This window comes from Capricornis sumatraensis, chromosome 9, assembly GCF_032405125.1.
Source record: "Capricornis sumatraensis isolate serow.1 chromosome 9, serow.2, whole genome shotgun sequence".
Lineage (NCBI taxonomy): Eukaryota > Metazoa > Chordata > Mammalia > Artiodactyla > Bovidae > Capricornis > Capricornis sumatraensis.
In genome coordinates, this window is record NC_091077.1 from 95,053,180 (window position 1) to 95,078,659 (window position 25,480).

Consider the following 25,480-nt stretch of genomic DNA (forward strand, 5'->3'; position numbering starts at 1 on the left):
ATCACAGCAGGATCCTCTATGACCCACCTCCCAGAATATTGGAAATAAAAACAAAAATAAACAAATGGGACCTAATTAAAATTAAAAGCTTCTGCACAACAAAGGAAACTATAAGCAAGGTGAAAAGACAGCCTTTGGAATGGGAGAAAATAATAGCAAATGAAGCAACTGATAACTAATCTCAAAAATATACAAGCAACTCCTGCAGCTCAATTCCAGAAAAATAAATGACCCAATCAAAAAATGGGCTAAAGAACTAAATAGACATTTCTCCAAAGAAGACATACATGTGGCTAACAAACACATGAAAAGATGCTCAACAGCACTCATTATCAGAGAAATGCAAATCAAAACCACAATGAGGTACCATTTCATACCAGTCAGAATGGCTGTGATCCAAAAGTCTACAAGCAATAAATGCTGGAGAGGGTGTGGAGAAAAGGGAACCCTCTTACACTGTTGGTGGGAATGCAAACTAGTACAGCCACTATGGAGAACAGTGTGGAGATTCCTTAAAAAACTGCAAATAGAACTTCCTTATGACCCAGCAATCCCACTGCTGGGCATACACACCGAGGAAACCAGAATTGAAAGAGACATGTGTACCCCAATGTTCATCACAGCACTGTTTATAATAGCCAAGACATGGAAGCAACCTAGATGTCCATCAGCAGATGAATGGATAAGAAAGCTGTGGTACATATATACAATGGAGTATTACTCAGCCATTAAAACAATACATTTGAATCAGTTCTAATGAGGTGGATGAAACTGGAGCTGATTATACAGAGTGAAGTAAGCCAGAAAGAAAAACATCAACACAGTATACTAACACATATATATGGAATTTAGAAAGATGGTAACGATAACCCTGTAGGTGAGACAGCAAAAGAGACACAGATGTGTAGAACAGTCTTTTGGACTCTGTGGGAGAGGGAGAGGGTGGGATGATTTGGGGAAATGGCATTGAAACATGTATAATATCATATAAGAAACGAATTGCCAGTCTAGGTTCGATTCAGGATACAGGATGCTTGGGGCTGGTGCACTGGGATGACCCAGAGAGATGGTATGGGGAGGGAGGTAGGAGGGGTGTTCAGGATTGGGAACACATGTACACCCGTGGCGGATGCATGTTGATGTATGGCAAAACCAACACAATATTATAAAGTAAAATAAATAAATTTTTAAAAGGCTTAAAAAAATTTACAGAATAGTGTGTGAATTAAGATCCCAATTTTGTAAGACAAGTGTGCATGAAACCTACCTCAAGATGTTAACTGGAAGAGAACTTATTATTTTTGGTAGTTTTTTTCTATAACCATTATTCAGAAAAGAACATATGCTATTTAAAAAGAAGGAAAAGCAGCTTTTTACAGGTGATTAGAAGCGTTCTGGGCCTTACTTTGCTTCCAGGGCTAGAGCGAAGATGCCCGCGGCCAGGGGTGCAGAGGCTGAGGTGCCCGTGTGGGTCTCCGTGCAGTCGTTGTGCAGGTCAGCGCTCGTCTGGGGGGTATCAGGAGAGAAAGAAATGTGGGAGAACATGTGAGGCATGTGATCCTGTCCCTGGGGGTTAACCCTACCAAGGGCTGCATCTGCTCTGATCAGGAAGGCCAGCTGATTCGATTCGCTACTTCCTCTTCTGGGCCACAGGCGGATGTTTGCCATCTGCTGATATTTTAGCTCCCTCTCCTCTATATGCAACTTGTCTATAATTCTGGCATCAGAATGCCTTTTCTGGGGATGAAGTCCTCCCACTGTGATTTTTTTTTTTTTTTCTCTACTGAGATTCCCAAATGAAATGCTGTCTGTGAAAAAGGGACTGTTTCAGAATCGCTGTGAATCATGCTGGCCCATTAATCATCAGGTCCATTGTGTTTGGCCTGGCATATTTAGAAATTTTGTCTCATGCCCAATTCCCCATTACCTTCAGATTGACATTTGACTGCCTCTTCAGCAAAAGGAAGTTGTGCTGATTTTGGCCACTTGAACTACTTGCGCAAAACGTGTTGAGTGTGTTTCGCTTGCACTCACTGTTGATGTCTTTGATGGCCGGGAGTTAGCATCATGTTTTTACTTTGAAAATGGTGAGTTTTTCAAATGAAAGTGTGCTAGACACAGATCAGGGCTCAAATTCTAAACCTGCCACTCAGCAGATGTGTCCCATGGCAAGTCACTTGGTTGTCCCTGTCTGTCAAGTGAGGTTGACATTTCTTGACTCATATTCTGAAGCTGAAATGAGATCCTGTCTGTGAAAGCAAATTTTGACACAATGGCATTGCATGTAAGGAATTACCCGGGCTAATTTTAGCTTACTGAAGAGGTTGCTGAAACGAAGGGAAGAAACCAAAAAGACTTCCAATTAGTCTTCCTTAAGGACCACAGTATTGTTGGTTGAACCAGAAGTTGGGCCAAAGGATTGCTAGCAAGACACCCACCCAGGCTCTTGCACTGTGATTTTTAGCTAGAGATTTCAATGTGTGGGAGGGAAGTGTAAAAAAATAATTTGTTCCATTATCACCTCCTTTAGCTTCCCACTTGGAGTCACTGAATATCTCCAGTGATAGTGGCTCTGTTCCTCCGAGGGCTACAGAAGCAAGTTTGCCCTTTTCACCTGCTGACGTAAGTAAGCCCTCAGAGATGACTGTGCTGAGGAAAAGGTTTGTGTAAGACAAAGGGTGTGTTACTGCAACTGTCTCAAATAGAAGCCACCAGCTGTCTCTTCTATGGCTTGTGTACCTAAAAAGAGGGATCTTTACGAAGATGCAAATTCTTCCTCCTTCTTCAGAGCAGAGTAGCTCAGATGAGGTCTGTCTATGAAATGGTGACTCTGAAATGGACAACAGGCCATTTTTTTTGAAAAGCTACTCTGGACACCCTTGGGTTTATTAAGAGCTGGAGGCTGTGCATGCAAGCCAGACACATGTCTCATAGGCTTCTTTCAAAGGCTCTAAGTTATCTCTGCTGTCAAGAGTCCATGGGTAGAATGTCACTGTCTCTTTGAGTAATTGAAACTACCAGAATGAGAGGGAGGCCAGGGCTTCCAAGTTGAGACCCCAGTTTTACTGTCTTAACTAGAGTAGGTTGCAGAGTGGTCCTGCATGAAGATCTTAATTCTGACAATTGTGTTGAGATGTCATTAATATGAATTTTACACACATTCCAAAGGCTAATTATTAGGGGGTTGACCCACAGTCTAATTAGATCTTGACCTATTATTTTATTAAGATCTACATGCTTTAGCTAGTTGATTCTTCTCTGTGTCAGGAGTTAAGTTTGAGGCTTTCCATTTTTAAATTAAAAGTGCCTCTCTTTGTTCTCAAAGCCCCCGAATGGCCCTTCATCATCGTGCCCTTGAAGGGAAATCCAATAATTGCCCTTGGCAGTCTGACTCATGGAAGAGAAGGCACAGCCAAGCGTGGGCTGGAGATGCTCTCTGAGCATATAACCTTCCTAAGCTGCTTATTCGGATGCTGAGAAGTTCATCTCAGGGGAAACATAGGCTGTTATTTTCCTGTAGGTCATCCGTTCTTAGGAGACATAGCTGGTGCATGCTCCATACTTTTATCATCCACTAAAGGGCAAGTCAGACATTCTCCCTGCTATTAAAGGATCAACAAGTACCAGGGTGATAAGCCCCCACAACCCTAAAATCTCCTTTAAGGCTGTTTGCAGGGAGGCATCACACAAGCTGAAGAGCCATTTGGAGTCTCGGTCATCGAATGACAAGTTGGTGGCTTCTCAGGGCTGAGTTTAGACATGACCGCGGGGTAACAGCATCTTAGCAGATGTATCATTATCCCTGAGAGAGAAGACTTCCCAATACACACCCACCCTTCAGGTGAGTAACGTGTGAGTCTCCCCAACTGAGACAGGAAGCTTAAGCAAATCCATCTGACCCAAGGATCCTTTGGAAGGTGAACCGTGCTCTCCTACCTAAGCAGAGAGAGGCAGAAAAAGCAGCTTACAATTCGCTGGTCAGTGTAGTCCCCGCTGCTGTACGAGGTGGCCAGCGTGGAGGAGCACTTCTCTGCGTACCAGGGGGATAGGCCTTGCTGTGAGGCACTGCTGATGGAGATGGTGTAGATGCTGTCCGTGTACCCATCGCAGTCACAGTTGTCTCCCTGACGCCCCCCATTCCCGGAGGCCCAGACGAAGATAGAGCCCTTTCCTTGTCTGCCCTAAAGGAAAAGCCAAAATTTACCATGTCTGTTATCATCTGCTGAGATCGCTGTCATCTCCCAATAAAATCCCCGAGAAGTATATCAATGCATGCATGAAGTTCTCAGAGACAGGAATTTGTGATCAGTTTTGTCTCCAGGTCCTCCAGCAGGAGGACTGTCCTGAGACTATGTGTTACAAGCCCCTGGTGGGCTCTGGCGTGCTGGTCCTCCTCCATCCTCCTCTCTGGGATGGTGTGAAGTGAGGACTTTTCTTTTTTTTTTCTCTTTATTATGTGGATTCATAATCTGGCCTTCAGCACTCACTCATTATTATTATTATTTTTGGGGGGGCCATTCCCTTGGCTTATGTCACTCCATTTGAGTCTTTGAACTTCCTCTCTTCATTTCTGGTTGAATCTTCTGGCTGACTGATAGTGTGACAAAATCAGGCATTATTCAGATCTGCTTTGCAGCTGCGTTTAAAGGGACTCTTCAATTGAATGGAACTCGTCAAGGCTACTCTTTCTATGGTTTTTCAATTTGTGCTCTCCAAAGTTTCTACTTTTGTTTCGTCCTGTGCAGAACTGGGCCTTAGAATCTTGGCAAGGATGCCCTCAAACCCAGTTTTAGAGCAACACAACCAAGGCACAAGTGTCCACCAGGCACGTGTAGAGAGGGAGGCGGCACGTTCCTGAATTAAAGGGTGCCTTTTCAGAGTATCTGAAAGAAGTCTGGGGAGTAGTTTACTTAGTGTAGACATTCAGAAGCAGCAGGAAAATGAGAAAGGACCTATCCAGAGTACTTTTGAGTAAATATTCTAAGAGGAATGAATATCTGTTGAATGTCAGGCCCAAATGGGGAAAACATTAACTTCCATCCCTCTGAAGAATGATTTGGCCCCTAAATGCAGCTCAAATCATTAACAGCAGCAAGAAATTCACAACCATTTCTTTGCACATAAGCTAAGCGTTCTTCCCTTCTTTTCCTTTTCCAGTGATCAGGTTTCATTTCAGTTGGGTCTGTGTTAAGCATCTCACCTGTTTGACACCATATTCAAAAGCCTTCTGGGCCAGTCGGCCAGGCCCCTCCACAGTTTTCCCATCATCGTTAGGGCCCCAGCTCGCACTGTAAATATCCACATGCCCAGGATTAAATCCAATTGAGCTGGCTTCAATAGCATCGGTCACAATGCCATCTAGCATTCTTATGCCTGAACAGCAAAACAGACAAATACAAAATATGTTGATATCAGTGTGTGCATGCAGGATGGCACAAGGCTCTTAATATTTTATTATTCAAAGGACTCTCCAAAGAGTCAAAAACAGGGTAACCATTGTATGTCCCAAATGCCTGTGACCCAGCTGCTAACAGCACCATGGGAAGATACAAGTCACTGCCTCCAAAAGCTTTCTTTATCTGCCCTTTAGAGGTAACTATTTGTGCTATGCAGTGGGCACGGTTCTTGTCAATTATAAAAATGTCATGGGCATGTAGACACTGCTGTATTTAAAATGGGTAACCAACAAGGACCTACTGTGTAGCACGGGGAACTCTGCTCAGTGTTATGTGGAAGTCTGGGTGGGAGGGGAGTTTGGGGGAGAGTGGATACATGTATATGTATGGCTGAGTCCCTTTGCTGTTCATCTGAAATGATCACAACATTGTTTGTTAATTGGCTATACCCCAATACAAAATGAAATGTTTTTCAAAAAGCTAAAGTATAATCAGTAAGAATAGAGGCTTATTTTTCCACTGGGAAAAAAAAAAGTCTCCCTTCTCCCTGCTGACCTAATAACCTGAAAATGATGGGATAGTTTTCAGAAAGAGGCATCAAACAACCCTCTGTCAACATGCCTGTTCATGACTATACCATGAACAGCTGTGGCCCAGCCAGCGCTTTACAAAGGGCTCTGTATGGGAGCCCGGGCAGCTTGAGAAGACCTACCTACAAAAGGAGACTAACAAATAGGGAAAGAACTCCTGTTTCTAAGCACTGATTAAAAATAACCCAGAGGCCATTCTTTTATGTGTTTGCTAAGAAACATTTGCAAAGGAACATGCTTCCTTTTCTCCTAAATCATTTCAAGGATGAAATCATTGCCATGGATTTCACTCCTGAGGGGGAATCATTTTTCATCAGGAGAAGGCAGATGCAGTGGCTCGTTGTGCTTTCCAACAGGCTGTCACCCATCATCAGACTCATGGACGCAAGAGCCAGGAAGGCAAAAGCAGTTTAGACAGATATCGGCAGCTACCTGCTTATTGCTGGCTTCAGGCTAATGATGCGATGGAGTGCACAGCCTTAGGTTTTCACACTACTGTTTACGATGGAGCATGGGTAAAGGAACGTGGAGCTGACATGACTAGTAGAAGTCATATTTATTTTTTTAAGAAAATTGTTTAAAATGCATTTTTGGGGAAAAAAAGTCCCAGCTTTACTCTTTGCTAGCTCTGTGATCTTGGGCAAGCCACTTCTTTGTGCCTCAGTTTCTTCAACTGTAAAATGGGTTTGATCACAATGGCACCCCACTCCAGTACTCTTGCTTGGAAAATCCCATGGACGGAGGAGCCTGGTAGCCTGCAGTCCATGGGGTCACTAAGAGTCAGACACAACTGAGCGATTTCACTTTCACTTTTCACTTTCATGCATTGGAGAAGGAAATGGCAACCCACTCCAGTGTTCTTGCCTGGAGAATCCCAGGGATGCGGGAGCCCGGTGGGCTGCCATCTATGGGGTCGCACAGAGTCGGACACGACTGAAGCAACTTAGCAGCAGCAGCAACATGTGCATTGAGGATATACTGTATGCAGCTACTATTACACAGGCCTTAAGTGTGTGAACTTATCTATCCATATGAGAACCATTTGAGGTGGATGCTGTAATTTTTCCCAGGGAGAGAGACTGAGGTCAGAGAGGGATGGGGACTTGCCCAAGGCCACACGGCTTGCAACTGGGGAGCTGGGACTTGAAGCCCAGAAATCTGGCACTCAGATCCATCCTGTCTTGGGAGTTAAATGCTGGACACACAGTAGGTGTGTTTTAGTTTCCTTGAGGATCTTGCTTCTGATTCCTCCTCTGTAAAATGAAAGGGCGAGATGATTCTCTCACAGACTATAGCTACTTTGTTCATCACCCCTTAGAAAGTGCTGTCTTTTTGTAGGTGATTATGTAATTGGTGCTCCTGCCTTCATTTTCTGTAGATTAACGTGTCACTTTGACAACACTGGCATCAAAGGACTCAGGAAAGACCCCTAAAACCTAGGAGTATGTGCTGTGTTAGTGAGAGATGCATTCTGTATGCTAGGATGTATATTTATTTGATTTCTGAAAAGGATTACAAAACCACATTCAAGGTATGCTCATGTAGAGCTTGAAAGAGTCTCACCTTCGTGGCCATATTCTACAATGAATCTTTTTTGTTGTGGTTTTAGAAAACAAATTAAATGCAAAGTTAATAGTGTATCCATGAGCTCCAGAGAAATGGCTAGAGTGAAGAGAAGAGGCAAGTGCTTTATTCTCTCTGACCCCCTGCAGATCCAGAGGAACGTGAATGGCAGCAGTGGGCTCCCTTGTCTTCAAGTTGGTGTCTGCCGACTGACACGGTGGCAGGAGGCTAGGGGGTGAGAGGAGAAGGAAGTGCTCCTTTCAGGATCCTCCCTGCCTCGAAGCAGCTCTGCTGTTGTGCTCCGGGCCCCAGCTCTTGTCCTGTGGCTGTCTCGTGTGGCCACAGCTTTCTCTTCCCAGTTTCCATGACTACTTCCTCCCTTGGCTCCACTAGGTCTGAAGGTGGTAACATCTGCTTACAACAGTCACATGGCTGTTCAGTTCCCTTGAACTCTTGTAAATAGTTCCTTTATCAAATTGTGCTGATGGAACTTACCATATGCTTACCCATGAAGACATTGAAACAACCAGAGATTCTAAATTCTTGCTACTACAGATAACCTTTGTCTTCTTTCTGTAATACATATGCATTCTTTTTATTTATTTTTTGACTATTCTTTGTTGTGAACTGAAGGACTACAGAACCCAGAGGCAAGGAAAGTCTTTGCCTAAATTTACCTTTTTCCGTCTGTTCTCTTAGCCAGAACTCAGTAACAAGCCCTTCTAAATCAGAACACAGAGAAAATCAGATTTGCTTTGAAAGCTATTCAACATTTCCATCCTCCCTCTCCTCCCCCAAAAGAGATGTATGGGCTTTATTCAGGTATCATTTTCTGAGAACCCAGATCCATTGATTTGCACATTTCAAATCACACTCAAGTTCTGTAGCAAATTTTGCATGGGGTTCACTTCTTCCTCTGGTTGTTGAAAAGTCCCCTCAGCCCACCCCATTTACACCACTTTACACAAGACTCAAAGCGTGAATCTATGGGAACAACCCTCTGCTTTACCTCCAACTCTGGAATTGTATGCAACTCCGACCCCACACTTGTGATTATTTGCTTGCATCGCAATTTCTCCTGCACATCTGGTCCCATGTCTGAGGATGAGAAAATAGAATTTATAAAATGTAAATGAGGGCAAACATTGGTTTTGCATACAAATCGATGGTCCATGGATATACTACTTTTTGTCAGCCTTGTTGCCAGTTTTTATCCCATCAGTGTTAGATGACATGTAGATAGGTGAAGGGAACAAGTACCTGAGACCAAGCATATGAGTTTAAATTCTAGCTTCTGCCACTAATTAGGGATATGACCTTGGGAAAGTGACTGTTCCTCCAAAAGATGTGGTATCCCATGAAATACTAAGTATGCAGAACACTTAGAACAGTGGCTGGTATACAGAAAGAACCAGGAAGTGTTAGCTATTAATACTTACTATGAGCAGCTCTGACACTTTCAGAAACCACATGAAGGAAATGGTTTTGGTCCCATGTTTTTGGTGTTGAAGTGACCCCTTCCCTCCCCCCTCACTGGTGACTTCCTTGGATCGGGTTAATCTGGACCAGTCTTAGGGGGATATGTAGAACAGAGCCCCCTCTCAAGCCCTCCTCTCCTAACCATACACCAGACTAAAACATCTGAAGTTTTCCTGGTCCCAAGGGGATTTCAAATTTTTTAACAAGGTACTCCAGGCTATTTGGGATGCCAGGGTGCTCCTGCAACTCTAACTGGGACCAGCAGCCTGAACAAGACTAGTTTTGCAACCAGACGATGAGGGTAATTTACGACTTCAGAATATTTGGGGGAAAAGAAAATCCATCTCTTAAACAGACCAAAGTCTACTGTTAAAGTATCATTTCTGAAATTCTAGAGATAGTGATTATCTTTTCCTGTCACCTTCCTGACCTCAGGAAGGTCAATAAATTGAGGGAACTTTAATGTGAACTTGGTTGCTTCATGCCTTTATTCCACTGTGAAAGCTCCCAGGAGCAGCATGAAGGCTGTGGACGCCTTTGGAGGAGCTGCTGACCACATATGCTGACACAGAGGGAAAAGAGCAAGGGTTAGGTCTGAGCAAATGTCAGCCAGCTCCTTCTGATTACTACTCTACTGGACATCTATTAATTTAGGCCAGAATGAAATAGAAAAATTCTTAATTGACTGGTCTTTTAAAATAAACCTGTTTCACTTTTCTTTTTTTACCTAAAATACCAAAGATGATTTCCTGGTCTCCTTCCACTGAATGATGGCCTCCTTTATTTTAATACTGAATAGGAGTCCTAAGTCAGAACAATGCAATTCACAGTCTTCCCTGATGAAGCAGGCACCGACTTCTTTTTGATTTTCCAGCATTTTCCCATTTGGGGAAGTAACCCTCAGCCACTCATTGTGAGTCTCTATCATGAGATTTGTCCTCCCAGACAGCTCTCAAGAACTGATGCTTTAAGTTCCATGTGAGCCTTGTGGATCTTGCTATGAGGCATTCTCTGTTGAGAATGAAGCTAAGTAGAGGTGAGCAGCGCTAGGAGATGGAGATAGAGTAATAGGTGTCCTCAAGGAGTATTATTTGAGTTTCTGGATCTTGCCATGCTTGCAGCTGATCATCTCTTGGGTAAAAAATATTTTAAAATCTCCATTTTCAAGTTAGGATTCTCTCACTTGCAACTGAAGCTGTCCTGACCAATATACATTCATTCTCTGCAAAATGGATGCATATTGAACTGAAGAAGGCATCTTATGCTTCTTTGGGGGCTTAGCCCTCTCTACCTTTGTAGAAGGGAAAATTCAGTTGCCATTCTCTGAGAAATATGCTACCAGAAGTCACCACCACCTGACTTTCTGTTCATACAAAATGGAAGACAGGGTCCAAGATAGCAAGGTCTCCAGGTGGATAGATAGAGCTTACAGAATCAGCCTGTGGGCAGACATCTCCAGCACTATACCTCTGTCCTAAAAATGATTCAACATGATACTACCCATTATTTATCTCTCTTTACATGCTAAGGACTATTTTCTTTAAAAAATGTAGGATCATGTACAAATAGGAATTGATATCTTTCCCTCCTCTTATCCTCACTTCTCACCTCCGTACCTTGAGAAAAAGAAGACTTTATCAAAGTGCTTCCATGTCATTCTTTTTAGACATATGGCTTTCTTCCCTTAAATCAGCCTCTGGGGTAAAAGCAACCTCTATTATCTTAGAACACAATGGTTGTAACTGGCATTTAAACACATTTATTTTTAAAAAATTATTTCAGATGGTAATTTAAAGACTACCATGGCACTTGTTAAAATATCCTTGCCATATATGTTACATAGCTAGAAAAATAATCTGAAATTTTTGTTGAAATATTGATTACAAATTCATGCTAGATTACTAGTAAGAGTTACCTGCACTTTTAAGATTTTGTTATTTAGTGATGCCTCTCTTGATTTGCAGAGAAGAATTCAAATGCAGCTTTTATTAACTTCATTTACATAGTAATAAAGAACAGCAGCAACACAGATAGTTTGGAGAGATAAAGCCCTTGGAACTGGGAGATAATAGGTCTCTAACTGCTATGATGGCCAAAACAAAATGGGGCAATTCATTTTCTAAACCTAAGGGATTTATTTCTGACACTATGCTGGAAGGGTAACTAACTCTATTTTTTATTGTGCCTTTTGATAAATGATGGGGATGTTAGCTTTTTGGTTGATGATCAAGAGGACCCTGAGATATAGTTGCTTTTTGTGTAATTTTCAAATAGCAGATTCTGAATTGGCTCAGAAAATTGACTTGTCTCTGCTTCTGCTCTTATCAGATGATATTATTCTTGTCATGCTTTTTTCCTCACTGAAAGGAGTTCTACCTTAGTTGCTAAATGAGAAGCCTTAATCATCATTATCATAGTACATGTTTAACTTGTTCTATGTACCAGACACTATGCAAGTCAATTATATATATAAACCTATTTAATCCTCACAAATCCCCAGTGAAATAGGTACCATCATTATCTCTTTGGCTGTTGTTCAGTCGCTCAGTGGTGTCTGACTCTTTGTGACCCCATGGACTGCAGCACACCAGGCTCCCCTGTCCTTTACCATCTGCAGAAGTTTGCTCAAACTCAAGTCCATTGAGTCTGTGATGCCATCCAACCATCCCATCCTGTGTCATCCCTTTCTCTTCCTGCCTTCAGTCTTTCCCAGTCCCAGGTCTTTTCTAATGTGTCAGCTTTTTGCATCAGGTGGCCCAAAGTTTTGGAGCTTCAGTATCAATCCTTCTAGTGAATATTAAGGATTGATTTCCTTTAGGATTGAGTGGTTTGATCTCCTTGCAGTCCAAGGGACTCTCAAGAGTCTTCTCCAACATCACAGTTCAAAAGCATCACTTCTTCAGTGCTCAGCTTTCTTTATGATCCAACTCTCACATCCATACAGGATTACTAGAAAAACCATAGCTTTGACTATACAGATCTTTGTCAGCAAAGTAGTGTCCCTGCCTTTTAATATGCTGTGTAGGTTGGTCATAACTTTTCTTCCAAGGAGCAAGTGTCTTTTAATATCATGGCTGAAGTGACCATCTGCAGTGATTTTGGAGCCCAAGAAAATAAAAGTCTGTCACAGTAGATGATAAAACTAGTCACAAAGAAGTTAAATAATTTGCTCACGGTCACTCAGCTATTAAGTGAAAGATCTAAGAATTGATCTAAATCTAACTGCAAAGTCTGTGCTCTTAAGTGTTTGGTTATGCTACCGTAACCCTATACTATGTGCATGGCCCATGGTCTGCTATGCTCTGGAAGCTCATAATTTTCAGGCACAAATTAAATAAAATTGTATAGGCTGCTACCTTGGGGCCTTTGAAACTCTGTGAATTGGCTATCATCAGTACCATGAGTTGCAGGTCCCTTTTGTTTGGCAGTGGGAAAGAATGACATCCGAGTTCCCCTTTTCACAAGTACAAAACTCCAAGAATATCATTTCACCAGGTATTCACCTATCGTGCATCTGCCACACGAATCATCACCCACATTGGATCCTGGACCAGACCCAAGGCACACTGCCTAGGAAAGAGGCTGGCCTGACACCTCCAGCTAACAGTCTCCTCAGCTGAACCCATGTGGGTGGGAGCAGATTTCCCTCTTAGTCTTGACCAAGGGAAAGGAATGAGAATTGTCACTTCTAGTTCATTCTAGGAAGAATGCCCTTTTCTTCTTAGTACTTATTGCCCATTTCCTTAGGTTGTTTCTTTTAGGAGAGTAGGTAAACAGGGATCGTGTCACCTTGTTTTGAGACAAAAAACAAAACAAAACAAATAGAGGCAGAGTGAGGTGAGTGACTTCCTCAAAGCCATCCTCCTTTCTGGTGATTGGCAAAGCTCTCACTACCAGCCAGGCTAACATTGCAAGGTATTGCTGTAAAAGGATAGAAGTTCCTCCCAGTCCCACACTGCTCTCACTCAGAAATATGGCTGAACATTTTTCTGGGGGAGTCCTGCTCTAAGTTTCTGGGACATCGCACTTTCCTCCAAGGGCCATGCGCCCCCCCCCCCTCCACCTCATGGCTCCTATTGTGTTGTTACTGGAATATTCTAACCTCTAGGGCTGCTTGTGGTTGACCCCTTTAAAAGATAAATGCTAGAAGAAATAAATGGTACTGAAGGAAAGTAAATGGTACCTCCCCAAGCCTCCCCTTTCCCCCGAGGGAAGAAATATCCACCCAGAAGTTGAAGCCAAGTCCTGGAGCTCCAGACTCCCTTCCTGGGGTTTGTCAGCCTTCTGGAGGAGGAAAATCCAGTGTAACAGCTTTCGGTCAACAGTACCACACCAGCCACGTGGGAATTCTGAGACAATCAGGGAGAAACTGGGAGTGAAAGTGAAAGCGAGAAAGAGAGAGAGCTGATTGACCCAAGTTGGATACTAATCCAAGAGGGAGGAAGAAAAGATAGGGAAGTACATTATATGACAGCCACAAAGAGCTTGTCCCTGCCTGCTTCCCCCCCCCCCCCCCCCCACTTGTAGCCGTGCTCATTTTGCCTTGACCTTCTCTTTTGGTGTGAGTTTCTTTTGGGTGAAGCAAATGAAAAGGAAAGAGTGAAATGTCTCTTTCAAGTCTGTGAGAGATGTCTTTATGCACAAAGATGAGTTTTCCCATGGGCATGGACACGGGGCTGTGTGACTAGAGGGTGAAGTTCCTTTGGAGCTAAGAAAAAAGGTTAAAATGTCTCCTGCCTTTGGGTCTTCATTTGCTTTGTTGCTTTGCCAAGTCTGGCTCTTAGCCTCACTCATTACCCAGTGGACACTATGGAGAGTTTGTTTAGGAGTCAGAAGATGTCCTTTGCCTCTTCCTTTTAGCTTTAAAATGCCCAGAAGAAACTCTGGAACAGACTAATTAGCCCAATGCCCTGAAGACTGTGATGGATTTGAATGCCAAGCCTGACGGTATATTTCTCTTGTCTGGTGCCTTGCCATGCTCTTCTGAGGGGACTAGTGAGCATGGTTGTGGCTACCATAGGAAGTTGTAGGGATTTGTTATTTTGGCCATCTGTATTTCTCTTCATGGCTAACAACAAGCTTGTTGCTAATAGTGAAAGATTCATAGAGGAACTAGGCACAATGGTAATGGAGTGAAGATTTTTATTCTTTAATGCTTTGGACTGCAAGCAAATCAAACCAATGAATCCTAAAGGAAATCAGCCCTGAGTATTCATTGGAAGAAGTGTTGCTGAAGCTGAGGCTCGAATAAATACTTTTCCACCTGTTGGACAGCCGACTCATTGGAAAAGACCCTGATGCTGATAAAGACTGAAGGCAAAAGACTGGGGCAGCAGAGGATGAGATGGTTAGATAGCATCATCAACTCAATGGATATGAGTCTGAGGAAGCTTTGGGAGATAGTGAAAGACAGGGGAGCCTGGTGTATTGCAGTTCATGGGATCTCAGGGCTGAACACGATTTAGCAACTGAACAACAATAAATGTCCCAAATATTTCTTCTAAAGCCCTAGATATTCAGTAACATTTTGAGGGGAACATTTCATAGTATAAGAAGAAAGTTTAATTGAAATATAGTCCTGTAAGCCAAAAGGAATATAAAAATAGAAGCTTCTGTTTCCTGTTTTAAAAGCAACAAAATGTTGTAGTATGGATGGTGTACATGAGCATTTTCTGAGAGCAAAAATGTGGATCATATTTATAGTGTAGTTTTCTCAAATAAGATGAAAGCATTTTAAAGCACTTACCCCACCTCCAAATCCACATTTACTTACTTGTTCTCATTTGTGGGATCATATCGGGGAAATGGATCATGGTCATTATCGTTGAAATCATAGCTGGCCTCCGGATCCTAACGAGAAAGCAAAAATAACACTGTACCATCAAAAAAAAAAAAAAGGCAGTGCTTTCCAAGTCTTCTTCAGTTCAGTTTAGTCTCTCAGTTTGTGTCTGCCTCTTTGCGACCCCATGAACCACAGCACACCAGGCCTCCCTGTCCATCACCAGCTCCCGGAGTCCACCCAAACTCTTGTCTATTGAGTATGTGATGCCATCCAACCATCTCATCCTCTGTTGTCCCCTTCTCCTCCCGCCTTCAATCTTTCCCAGCATCAGGGTCTTTTCAAATGAGTCAGCTCTTCGCATCAGGTGGCCAAAGTATCGGAGTTTCAGCTTCAACATCAGTCCTTCCAATCTATTCCCATCCTGGCTGATGGCTTGAGACTCTGCAGTTTAGAGTTTCTGGCCCCATTTTTGATCATTCATCTTAGCCAGAAACCAGGCAGAGATGACGTGCACAGAGAAGTGAGCCAACAATTCTCAGTGAATGTTTCCAAACCTATAGAATCTCATAGGCTATTAGAACAGGAGGAGTCAGAGTTTATTTAGTTCAACCATGTCATTTTCCAAATGGGAAAATTGAGATCCAGAGAAGTGGAATGGTTCAACTGGCTGTAGAGCTAGTTAGTAACACTTTGACACTCATCTTTCCTAAGGATACAGGTGCAAAGAGCTGGCCGTGGGGTGGGGCTCAGGTCTACAGTGAGCTCCTTCAGCCACCCCAGTTACACTAAATAGACTCAAAACAGACTGCTATTCTCTGTATTTCTCTGCTGCTGCTGCTTAGTCACTCAGTCACGTCCAACTCTTTGTGACCCCATGGACTGTAGCCTGCCAGGCTCCTCTGTCCATGGGATTCTCCAGGCAAGAATACTGGAGTGGATTGCCATTCCCTCCTCCAATAATGAAGGCTGAGTGCTGAAGAACTGATGCTTTTGAACTGTGGTGCTGGAGAAGACTCTTAAGAGTCCCTTGGACTACAAGGAGATCCAACCACCTTTTAATAATTGTGTCACCACTCGGGCTGTTCTTTATGTTTCTCTGTCTTAATAATTGCTAATCGCTTTCGTCTCTTCTTTTCCACCCCATTTCCTTTGTTCTTCAGCTTTGGAACGTTGGTTGAGTAGAAAGGCTGGGATAAAGACAGGAGGTAGTATTCAAGATAAAACACAGATCTGTAAATCAAGACCTGAAATATTTTTAATTCATTAGTTTGCTGGGTCTCAGGTGTGGCTCATTGGGTCTTTGATCTCTGTTGCGGCGTGTAAGAGCTTTTAACTGTGGCCTGTGGAATATTCAGTTGTAGTGTGCGAGCTCTTAATTGTGGCATGTGGGATCTATTAATAGTTCCTTGACCAGGGATCGAACCCAGGACCCCTGCTTTGGGCGCATGGAGTTTTATCCACTGGACCATCAGGGAAGTCCCCTAAAGACCTAAAATATTATGGAGAACTTCATAAACAAGTATATAATTTACTTACTTCCCATTTTTGGTAAACTTTTCTCAGCTTGTTATTTTTGCACCATGAAGTACATGCTCTGATTTGCATGGATGGAGTCACATTCATATAACTTCACAATGTGAGAGCTATTGACCCACAGGGAATGTGAGGAGGATGAGTGTGCAAATGACCTCAGACATGAGGCTTGATCTGATTGCTTTCATGTCTCCCAGTACTGAGTGGCATAGAATTTGAATGGCTTTTTAATCATCTAGCCGGTGTAAGTGCCTCCTCCAACCACAACACACATAACTTTTGTACAGTCCTGGCTTCAATGAATCCTTTCAAAGTCTAGTGATACAAAAAAAAAAAAAAAGAAAAGAAAAGAAAGAAAGAAAACAGAAAGAAATTTATGTGCACTGGCAGAGGGGTGAAGGAAGTAACCAAAGCTTGGCTCATCAACCCCAGGGCTCACTCAGAGCACCTCCTGCTTGAGGGAAGTGAAGCCCTAATTGTATGTCTGTGTAGACAGCTCCCTAAGCTGCAGCAATAGGAGGGCTTAGACTCACATAGTTGGCATAGATGTCTGTGTGGTTCCACTCCAAGCCATCATCCAGTACAGTGATAACAACGCCTTTGCCTGTGATGCCTTTTTGCCAAACAGGTATCACATGGAGATCCAGCTTGGGCAGGGTTGCAGTCATCCTTGTATCTTGCTGGTAAAAAAGAACAAAGAAGCATTGGTAAAATCATAATTTGTTTGTGCACAATAAGAACTGAAGCTTCAGTCTTGAGACCCATCTTTCTTTTTCCTGGGGTCATTCTATTCTTTAGAAGCAGACAATTAGGTGAAATAAAAGACAAAGTTGAGGGGAGGACCAAGTGAATCATCACAGTTCTGCTCTTTTTCCAGTTGTTCCAATGGAAAATCACTTGAAAAGATGAATCACCCTGTGTCCCTTGTCTTTGAGCTGTGTGGCTTTGAAGAAGTTTATCCCTAAGTTGCTTTCATTTATAATTACATGCTCAAGCTTTTCATCTACTGAAGCTCTATTTGCTGCCTTAAGTTTCTGTCTCCCCCAGATCCTAAACCTTCACTGCCACATTGAACGTACTTTATTTTGTCTGGTTCACAGTTACTCGTGGATTTTTTTTTATATATAAATTTCTAAAAGAAAAAGCAGAACCTGGAATGCCCATGAAGCTGTGGTCTTACCAGGACTTGGAATTGAACTGCCTGTTTCCAAGTATGAGTGATTTAGGGAGTCAGTATCTGTGAGAGGTGATTTAGGATTTTTTTTTTTCAGGTAACTTTTCTGAGAGTTACAGTATGTGGGGCTGTAGGGAAGAGAAATTGGACAGCACAGGAATACAGATATGAGCACATCCCCAAGCATTCAAGAGAGATGCATTAGAAGAGAGCCAGGTTTTTAGTGAAGGGATCAACAGGAAACTTACAAATGACAGCAATCAAAAGTATCAGTGAATGCATTGCCCCTTGGCTGATGCCCATCAGAAAGAAGAGGAGCAAAACCAGAATTTTCTAGGCCAACATGAAGCCAAATCCCGGGAGGCTGGAACTGCACACAGATCGTTGGCCAAAGCCAGAGAAGGACTCTCTGTCAGTGGGAGGAACAATCAAAGACTGTGGCTGTTAAGAGTATGGTCTCTGGAGCTATGAACTATGGTCCCACCACAAGAATCATGTGATTTTTGGCAAGTTATTCAACTTGCCAATGTCTCTGTTTCTTCCTCTGTTAAAAGGGAATACTTATTATATGAACAACAAAATGTAGCGTGGGAACTAAATGAGTTAATTCATGTCAAACAGGATAGTATTAATATTTGGCACATGGTAGACGCACGGGTGTCAGTGTCTTCTGCAGTGAGCAAGTGTTGCTTAGGTTAGGAGAGTTTCAAGAGGAATTGATCTCCTTTCCTGTCCGTTCTGCAACAAGGATGTCTAGCCCTCAGCTTATGGCTCTCATGAAATTTTATCTTTTACAATATTCTCAACAATAAGCACGTCTATTCCCATGTGTTACTACAGTAGAGGCTTAATGTGAAAACAGAAGGGAGAGCACTCTGCAGGCAGGCAGGCAGGAGCATGTACAGTTTCTCCACTCACTGCCCACATTCCTGTAAGGATTTGGTAAACTGTCTTAAAGGTAGAGTAAGTGTGTGTTAGTTGCTCAGTCGTGTTCGACTCTCTGCGACCCCATGGATTGTACCTTGCGAGGCTTCTGTGTCCATGGGATTCTCCAGGCAAGTATACTGGAGTATGTTGCCATTTCCTTCTCCAGGGGATCTTCCCGACCCAGGGATCGAACACATCTGCATTGCAGGCAGATTCTTTACCGTCTGAACCACCAGAGAAGCCCCTTGAGGTAGAACTGGTTTGTAAGTCTAGACATTCACAAATAGATGCCTTTTGTCTTTCCTCATGTTCCTTCCTTTAGCCTAGTTCAGAGATTCTCACCTGGGAGCATGTAAGAATTATCATTCAGGGCTATATATACTGAGTCACGTTCACTGTCCTCTTTGGGTAATTTAAAGGGTTCTCAGGAGTAACCTTGAGCAGGTCTGATTTTTGCCATGAATGCTGTTTTGCAACCCTACCTTACAAGACCTGATTCTTCCGTACTTATTCCAGATAAATGTAAGGAGACTTCCTCTTGTAGAAGCTAAAGATCTGTGTTTTCAGACGTTCTCACACAGAGCCAAACAGAAGATCCAGATCATGGAAGGTCCCATTCACCCTAATCTCTGGGTAACACAGCCCTGTATTGAATTATCTGTTACTTAAAAATATCTATTGTTCAGAGATAACAAGTAGCCCAGGGCCTATGCAGTCCTCATGCAAGTACTTACCAAGTACCACTGCTGATTCCACATCGGATCGTTGAAGAGATCTAGTGCTGAGTCTCTCAGAACTGAACGTTTACTTCTTTCTTTTTCATACTGTTGTTCTGCCCATATCACCTACCAGGAGTTTTATAGCAAGAAAATCAACAGTTAAACAGCCACCTCTGGTGTAATCATCTTCCCTCTAACTAGCTCTAGTATTCTCTCCATCAGTGTTTTCACCTGACTGCAGATCACTGGCAGCTCAGTGAGAATAAGGGCTTGCCCTCTGCGGAGATCACCATTTCCTCTATTATGGTAAAGTGTGCCTTTACGAGGAGGAGAAATAGTCAGTGAAGTGATGGTTCCCTCAAATTATTGACACTGTGATTCCAGTGGAAGTAAAAGTTCAGCCTGCTTTCATCAGCAAATGGACCATAATACCCGTTTTTATATTGAGGTTCCAGGGTTCCATAGCTGAAAATGTGTCCATTTGCACAGAATGAGTCAACAAGCTAAGAGATCTCAGAGATGCTGTTATGTTGCTCTTACAGCCTAATTTCTCTTTCTTTATTCACAAAAATAGAAATTGCAGATGTGACAAAAGACGGGAAAGGTGCTGTGTCTTTGCCGATTCAAAATTCTGGCTCCCCTGTGCTTCAGGCTTCTGCTTAAGAATATTTAATATGAGAAACAGATCTGGGATGATGGATGAGCCCTGCTGACCAAGCACACTTATCATTAATTTCGTTTCATGTATTATGCAAGGAGATCTGACAATACAAAAATTACCTTTCCAACATTTATAGCTTAATCCTATTACACTTGAGGCCCCGAGGTGAGGGGCTGCCTTGTGGTTATATTCATTATGAGATGCTACTGTGCTCTGATTCTGCTGAGCAACATGACTGTTTTCTACACAAAACATATCCTGTCTTTCGTACACATGATGATAGTCCAGTGTGTGATAGGATATTGCTAATGTGAGAATACTAATGAGTCAGATCCAAAAATAAAACTGAGAAATAATTTGCAGCTAAAGGATAAAACCGTCCAGTAAGACCATCCTGAATTTCCAATTAGAAAACATACTGCAAAACTATTATAAACATTGGGAGGGACTTGAGGGTTGGAAATTAGTCATTATAATTTATTTTTAAAGTGCCTGTATTTTCAAGCTTAATTTTTTTGGCGTAAAATACCTCAATGCTTGGAATATACTGCCTGCCATCTGAGTTGGTCTTTGGAAGCTGGCTGCTAGAGAATAAGTACTAATCTTTGAGGGAAAGAGTCACTTACAGTTAGAGGTTTCATTAACAGACTTACGGATAGTGTATTGGCGCACTTCAGAGTGCTAATTTGGAAGAATATTATCCCTATCAAAAAAAAAAGAGCAATAAAATGAAAATCAAGAGCATTTTTTAAAAAGCGGAAAAATAGAAGAGGCACTCTGCCATCTGATCAGGTAAACAACCAATTGGTGGAAACAGAGTTATGATTAATGTCATTAACCCCAAGTCTCATATTAGTCTCTGTAAGAGCAGACCAAATGGAAGAGAGCAAACTGTATATATAGTAAGTATCATGTACTTACGGAGAAGGCAATGGCACCCCACTCCAGTACTCTTGCCTGGAAAATCCCATGGATGGAGGAGCCTGGTGGGCTGCAGTCCATGGGGTCGCTAAGGGTTGGACATGACTGAACGACTTCACTTTCACTTTTCACTTTCATACACTGGAGAAGGAAATGGCAACCCACTCCAGTGTTCTTGCCTGCAGAATCCCAGGGACGAGGGAGCCTCGTGGGCTGCCGTCTATGGGGCTGCACAGAGTCGGACATGACTGAAGCGACTTAGCAGTATCGTGTACTTAATGGTAAATAATCCTTTTGGGACTTAATGCCCTTTGAAAAGGGCATTAAAAAGCATCTAGTCCAACCTTCCACTTCAAGCTTCAATGGGTTCTAGAATTTTTCCTGAAATTAAATTATTCTGGGGATAACTTTCATAGGATTATATAGACTCCCTTCTAATGAAGTTATGCTAGAGAGTAAATTCTTAGCTCTTCTTCATTGTTTTGCGATTTCTCCCCCAAGTCAATTACTAAGGAATTACAAATCGATTATCTAAAGAATAGAACTGGGCCATCTGTTCATTTTAGTGAGATACTTTGAATAATAACAGTTATGTCTGCTTCACTCTATCCCGTTTTCTCCTATGAAGATGAGAAGGGAGCCCAGTTTGACTTCCTTGTACATTAATGTCAGGCATGGATTTAGGCAGACAAGGAAATAGTTCTCGTTTTTTTGTCCAAAGACTAAGCCTAGCTAGAGTACTGGAAGTTGTCATACTTTCAGAGCCCATATACAGTTAACCATTTGCCCTGGGACAGTGAAGGGAAGATTTTATTGGACAAGAAACTTTTAAAGTGATGTTAAGGGCCTCTGCTTAGGTCTGTCCCTTCTAATCCATTCACTTGAGTAGAAGCCAGCAATGGTTGTTTCTGAGCTGCAGGTTGCTGCCCATGGTCCTGATACAACGTTCTTGGTCTGGGTTAGGTTGCTGCTTTCATGTTGGGACACTGGTAACCCAGGCCCAGTCATTTCCTACTCTCATAATTTGTCTTCCTTTTCCTCTTCTTCAAAAAATTCTATCAGATGCATAACAAAGTAGCAAATTATTTTACAGCGATTGTGAATTCCATGAACTTTCAACAATTTTAGCCCTGTTTTGTCACTTTTACTTTTCTTTATGGGAAGTTGAACATGTATGTTTTATCTCTCACAAAGCTTTCATAATTCTTGAGAATGTCCTAGGCAACAGAAATCATGTATGCAGATATCAGGCCTCCCAGGATAAATTTTCATCAGTATGGCATATTATTGGGAAAAGGCAAATTTTTCTCAAATTTTACTTCAAATTTTTATTTCATATCAGCATTTCTATTGATGTTTATGACCTCAAAAACAGACTTCAAAAAGACCCTGAGGGATGGGATAGGGAGGGATGTGGGGGGGGGGGTTTAGGATGGGGACCACATGCACACCCGTGGCTGATTCATCTCAATGTATGGCAAAAGCCATCACTGCTGCTGCTGCTGCTGCTAAGTCGCTTCAGTCGTGTCCGACTCTGTGCGACCCCATAGCCGGCAGCCCACTAGGCTCCCCCGTCCCTGGGATTCTCCAGGCAAGAATACTGGAGAGGGTTGCCATTTCCTTCTCCAATGCAAGAAAGTGAAAAGTGAAAGTGAAGACACTCAGTCCTATCCGACTCTTAGCGACCCCGTGGACTGCAGCCTACCAGGCTCCTCCGTCCATGGGATTTTCCAGGCAAGAGTACTGGAGTGGGTTGCCACTACAATAGTGTAATTAGCCTCCAATTAAAATAAATAAATTAATTTTAAAAAATCAAAAGGTACATTAGATATACATGAAATTAGCCCCACACTTTACCTGTGTTCATTCTAGACTTTTCCTGCTGGTGCCAAATCGTTGAATATGTATACAAACCAGAATAAAAGGAGATCAAATACTCTGGGTCAGATAATACAATACTTATGGAAACATTTGCCTCCTGAAGACATCGATTTAAAACTCTCTCAAAAACACTAGTTCCCTATCTAACCAAATCAGATAGAAACAGCAGAATGTATTTTCAGATAACACTGAAATGTTATTAAGAATGGAGTTTCTGTATTATATTTGTTTGGCATCATTACATTGGATATCAAAATGCTTGGTACATAGATAGCCATGTAATAAAAGGATGTTGATTGATTGTATTGTCAAACAGTTCATTAGTGCTGCCACTTGATTCTCAGGATTCATTTTCCTGCTCTTAGACTGAATTTGTGAACTGGTATTATGTAGTTCATATATATGTGTGTGTATGTGTGTCTGTATGTGTCTGTATGTATATACACACATATACCGTAGCCAACCAATTAGATTCAGTTATTATTAGGTGCATTTATAACCCTATGGAAATGATAAGAAACACTACAGATAAATAATTGTGAGAACAAGAAAAAAGAATAATACTCGCTTTTGTTCTTGTTAGCAAGCACAAAGAAAGCAGATAAGTCAGATTACTGGCTTGAAGACAAATGTACAACACTTACACGATCATCATCAGACAATCTCTTAGTGATGTGAAGGGCACTCCTTCGAGACCTCTGAGGATGGTTTCTGTGTTTGAATAAGTAGTGATTTTCAAGTGATCCAATCTATAAAAGAAAAAATTAAAATAAACATCCTCTTTCCAAAATAAGTGTGTATAGGTCAGATTGAAACCCAGCTAAGTTGCAAACAGGCAATTTTTATTAAGTGCATTTCTTGTACTCGAAGGTAACCTTTTTCTTGATGAGGAAGACAGTGTTAGAAGCCTTCCCTTTCTTCTTAGTCTGTTCAGTGAGATGAGCTTCCCAATATTATCACTTGGGGTCACAGCATTCTTAAGGGCTGATGATGCTTCTGTCTTTCATATTTCAGAGAAACCACATTTTCTTTTCTAGGTGATGTTATTGTGTAGAAATACATTTCTAAAAAAATATATTCACTTTATAAAATGTATCCTGTCAGAAAATGATACTGTGTGGAAAGCAGGAAAACTCTTTGGTACTATACATGTGTAGTGCCACACTCAGCTAGAACAATTTGTTGTTATAAAATACAGCAATTGAATCCATAGTGATGATTGTTATAAGCTACTAGTAATGACAACTTGCTTCCAGTAGTTCAAAGCTTTGAGCTACATTTAGGACAGGTATTCCACCTTAGAGTGTGTAAATTTCTCTAGATGACTATTAATACATTTGGTATCAATACAAATGGTCCATTTAGAGCTAAGTTCATTATTCTTTTAAGATAATTTCCCTTTATTCCAAATAGTATTTAATTTGAACCTACTAAATTCTGTAGATGCCCTGTATTTTTTTTAATTGAAACAAGCAATTGACAATGGGTTATTTCAGAATTACTTTCTTTAAATTAATGTTTCTCATCACCTAGAGACTTTTTTCATGAGATGCTTAGGTCCTGCTCCAAGCCTGAATCTCTGGGAGTGAATCTGCTATAAGCTTTACGTGGAGTTGGGGAGAGAGAACAGTAGCCTTAAGAAAGATCACCAGTGCTTAGCTCTGTTTCTGCTATCAGTTGGTTTTGCCTTTTGTCATCCCCTCCCTATCCTAGCTTTATCTTGAGGCCTTAAGAAGTTCAAGATGGTGATGCATCTAAGTGTAAACAAAGGAAGAAATAAACAGAACCAGGAAAGCACCATCGGTCTTTTATAAGGAATTATTATTTTAAAAACATTTATTAGTAATGTCATTTAACTGGAAATATGTGTATGCAAGTCATATGCAATTTTAGGTAGATTTTCTCATTCTTTTCTAAAGTTTCTTGTTACTATGCCACCCCTTCCTTGAAGATCCTACCAACAGTACTGATTTACTGTTATTTATTTGTTTATTGGGACTTGTGATTTTAAAAAGCAGTTCCCACAATGAATGGTCTGGGTTTTGATGAATGTCTGAGGCTAATAGGTAAGAAAAGGAAGAAGGAGTTATTTTTTGCTCTCTCCTCCAGTCTCCTTCCACACAGTTACCAATGTTATTTAGCTTCAGCCCAAAGGATTAAGTTCCCAGGTTGTTTTTTTTTTTCCCCTTCATAGGACACGTAAGATGTCCATGGTGCCCACAGTACCCACTAGTACAATTCTACCCACTACTCACTCTCTTTTGAGACTCCAAGAATTCCTTGCAGTTTCCTGACTTCTAAATAAGTCACTTTCTTTGTATCTCCCTGGTTTCCCACAAGCTGTTTTCTATGCCTTGAGTGCCTTCCCCAATCTCATAGTATTCCCACCTTTGACTCTTCTTCCTAAACCCTGTGCAAATGTTTCCTCCTTGGATTGTCTTCTTTCCCCTCTTTCCAATTCCCTTCCATCTTCAATCTTTCAATCAAGACTCAAGGAACAGTTTCTGTTGCTATACCAATTACTTGCAATTGCAATCATTTATTTTTAAATCAGTCTCTAGACTCTTGGTTCCTTGAAGGTTTGTTTTCCTCCTATTATTCCTTAGCCCCCAACACGGAGCCTAGCACAGAATAAGGACTTGGCAAAAGCAAAACTATTGGTCTGCTACTGGTACACAGAGAAGAGAAGTCAATATGGGCATTGACTTTCGTGCTGGGCATTTCAGGCAGTTTGGCTCATAAAGTTGGAGCATGAAGCCTCTGGCAAGAGAAGCACATTCTCCAGAGGATTTGAATCTATGGAATCGCAACGCCCACACCGATTACTCATCCCTGACTTCAACTGCATCTCTAC

At 41.9% G+C, this 25,480-nt stretch overlaps 1 protein-coding gene across 1 annotated transcript in view; it reads right to left on the reverse strand.

Annotated features, from left to right (window-relative positions):
• PCSK1 (proprotein convertase subtilisin/kexin type 1) overlaps nt 1-25,480 on the reverse strand; it is a 49,537-nt gene that overhangs the window by 22,860 nt on the left and 1,197 nt on the right. Inside the window, exons 2-9 of the mRNA XM_068980228.1 lie at nt 23,271-23,375; nt 19,179-19,289; nt 16,877-17,023; nt 14,802-14,878; nt 8,559-8,647; nt 5,201-5,373; nt 3,969-4,181; nt 1,406-1,506 (exon numbers count right to left, since the gene is read on the reverse strand). Coding sequence (XP_068836329.1) covers nt 1,406-1,506; nt 3,969-4,181; nt 5,201-5,373; nt 8,559-8,647; nt 14,802-14,878; nt 16,877-17,023; nt 19,179-19,289; nt 23,271-23,375 — 1,016 coding nt within the window. The remainder of the gene's footprint in view (nt 1-1,405; nt 1,507-3,968; nt 4,182-5,200; nt 5,374-8,558; nt 8,648-14,801; nt 14,879-16,876; nt 17,024-19,178; nt 19,290-23,270; nt 23,376-25,480) is intronic.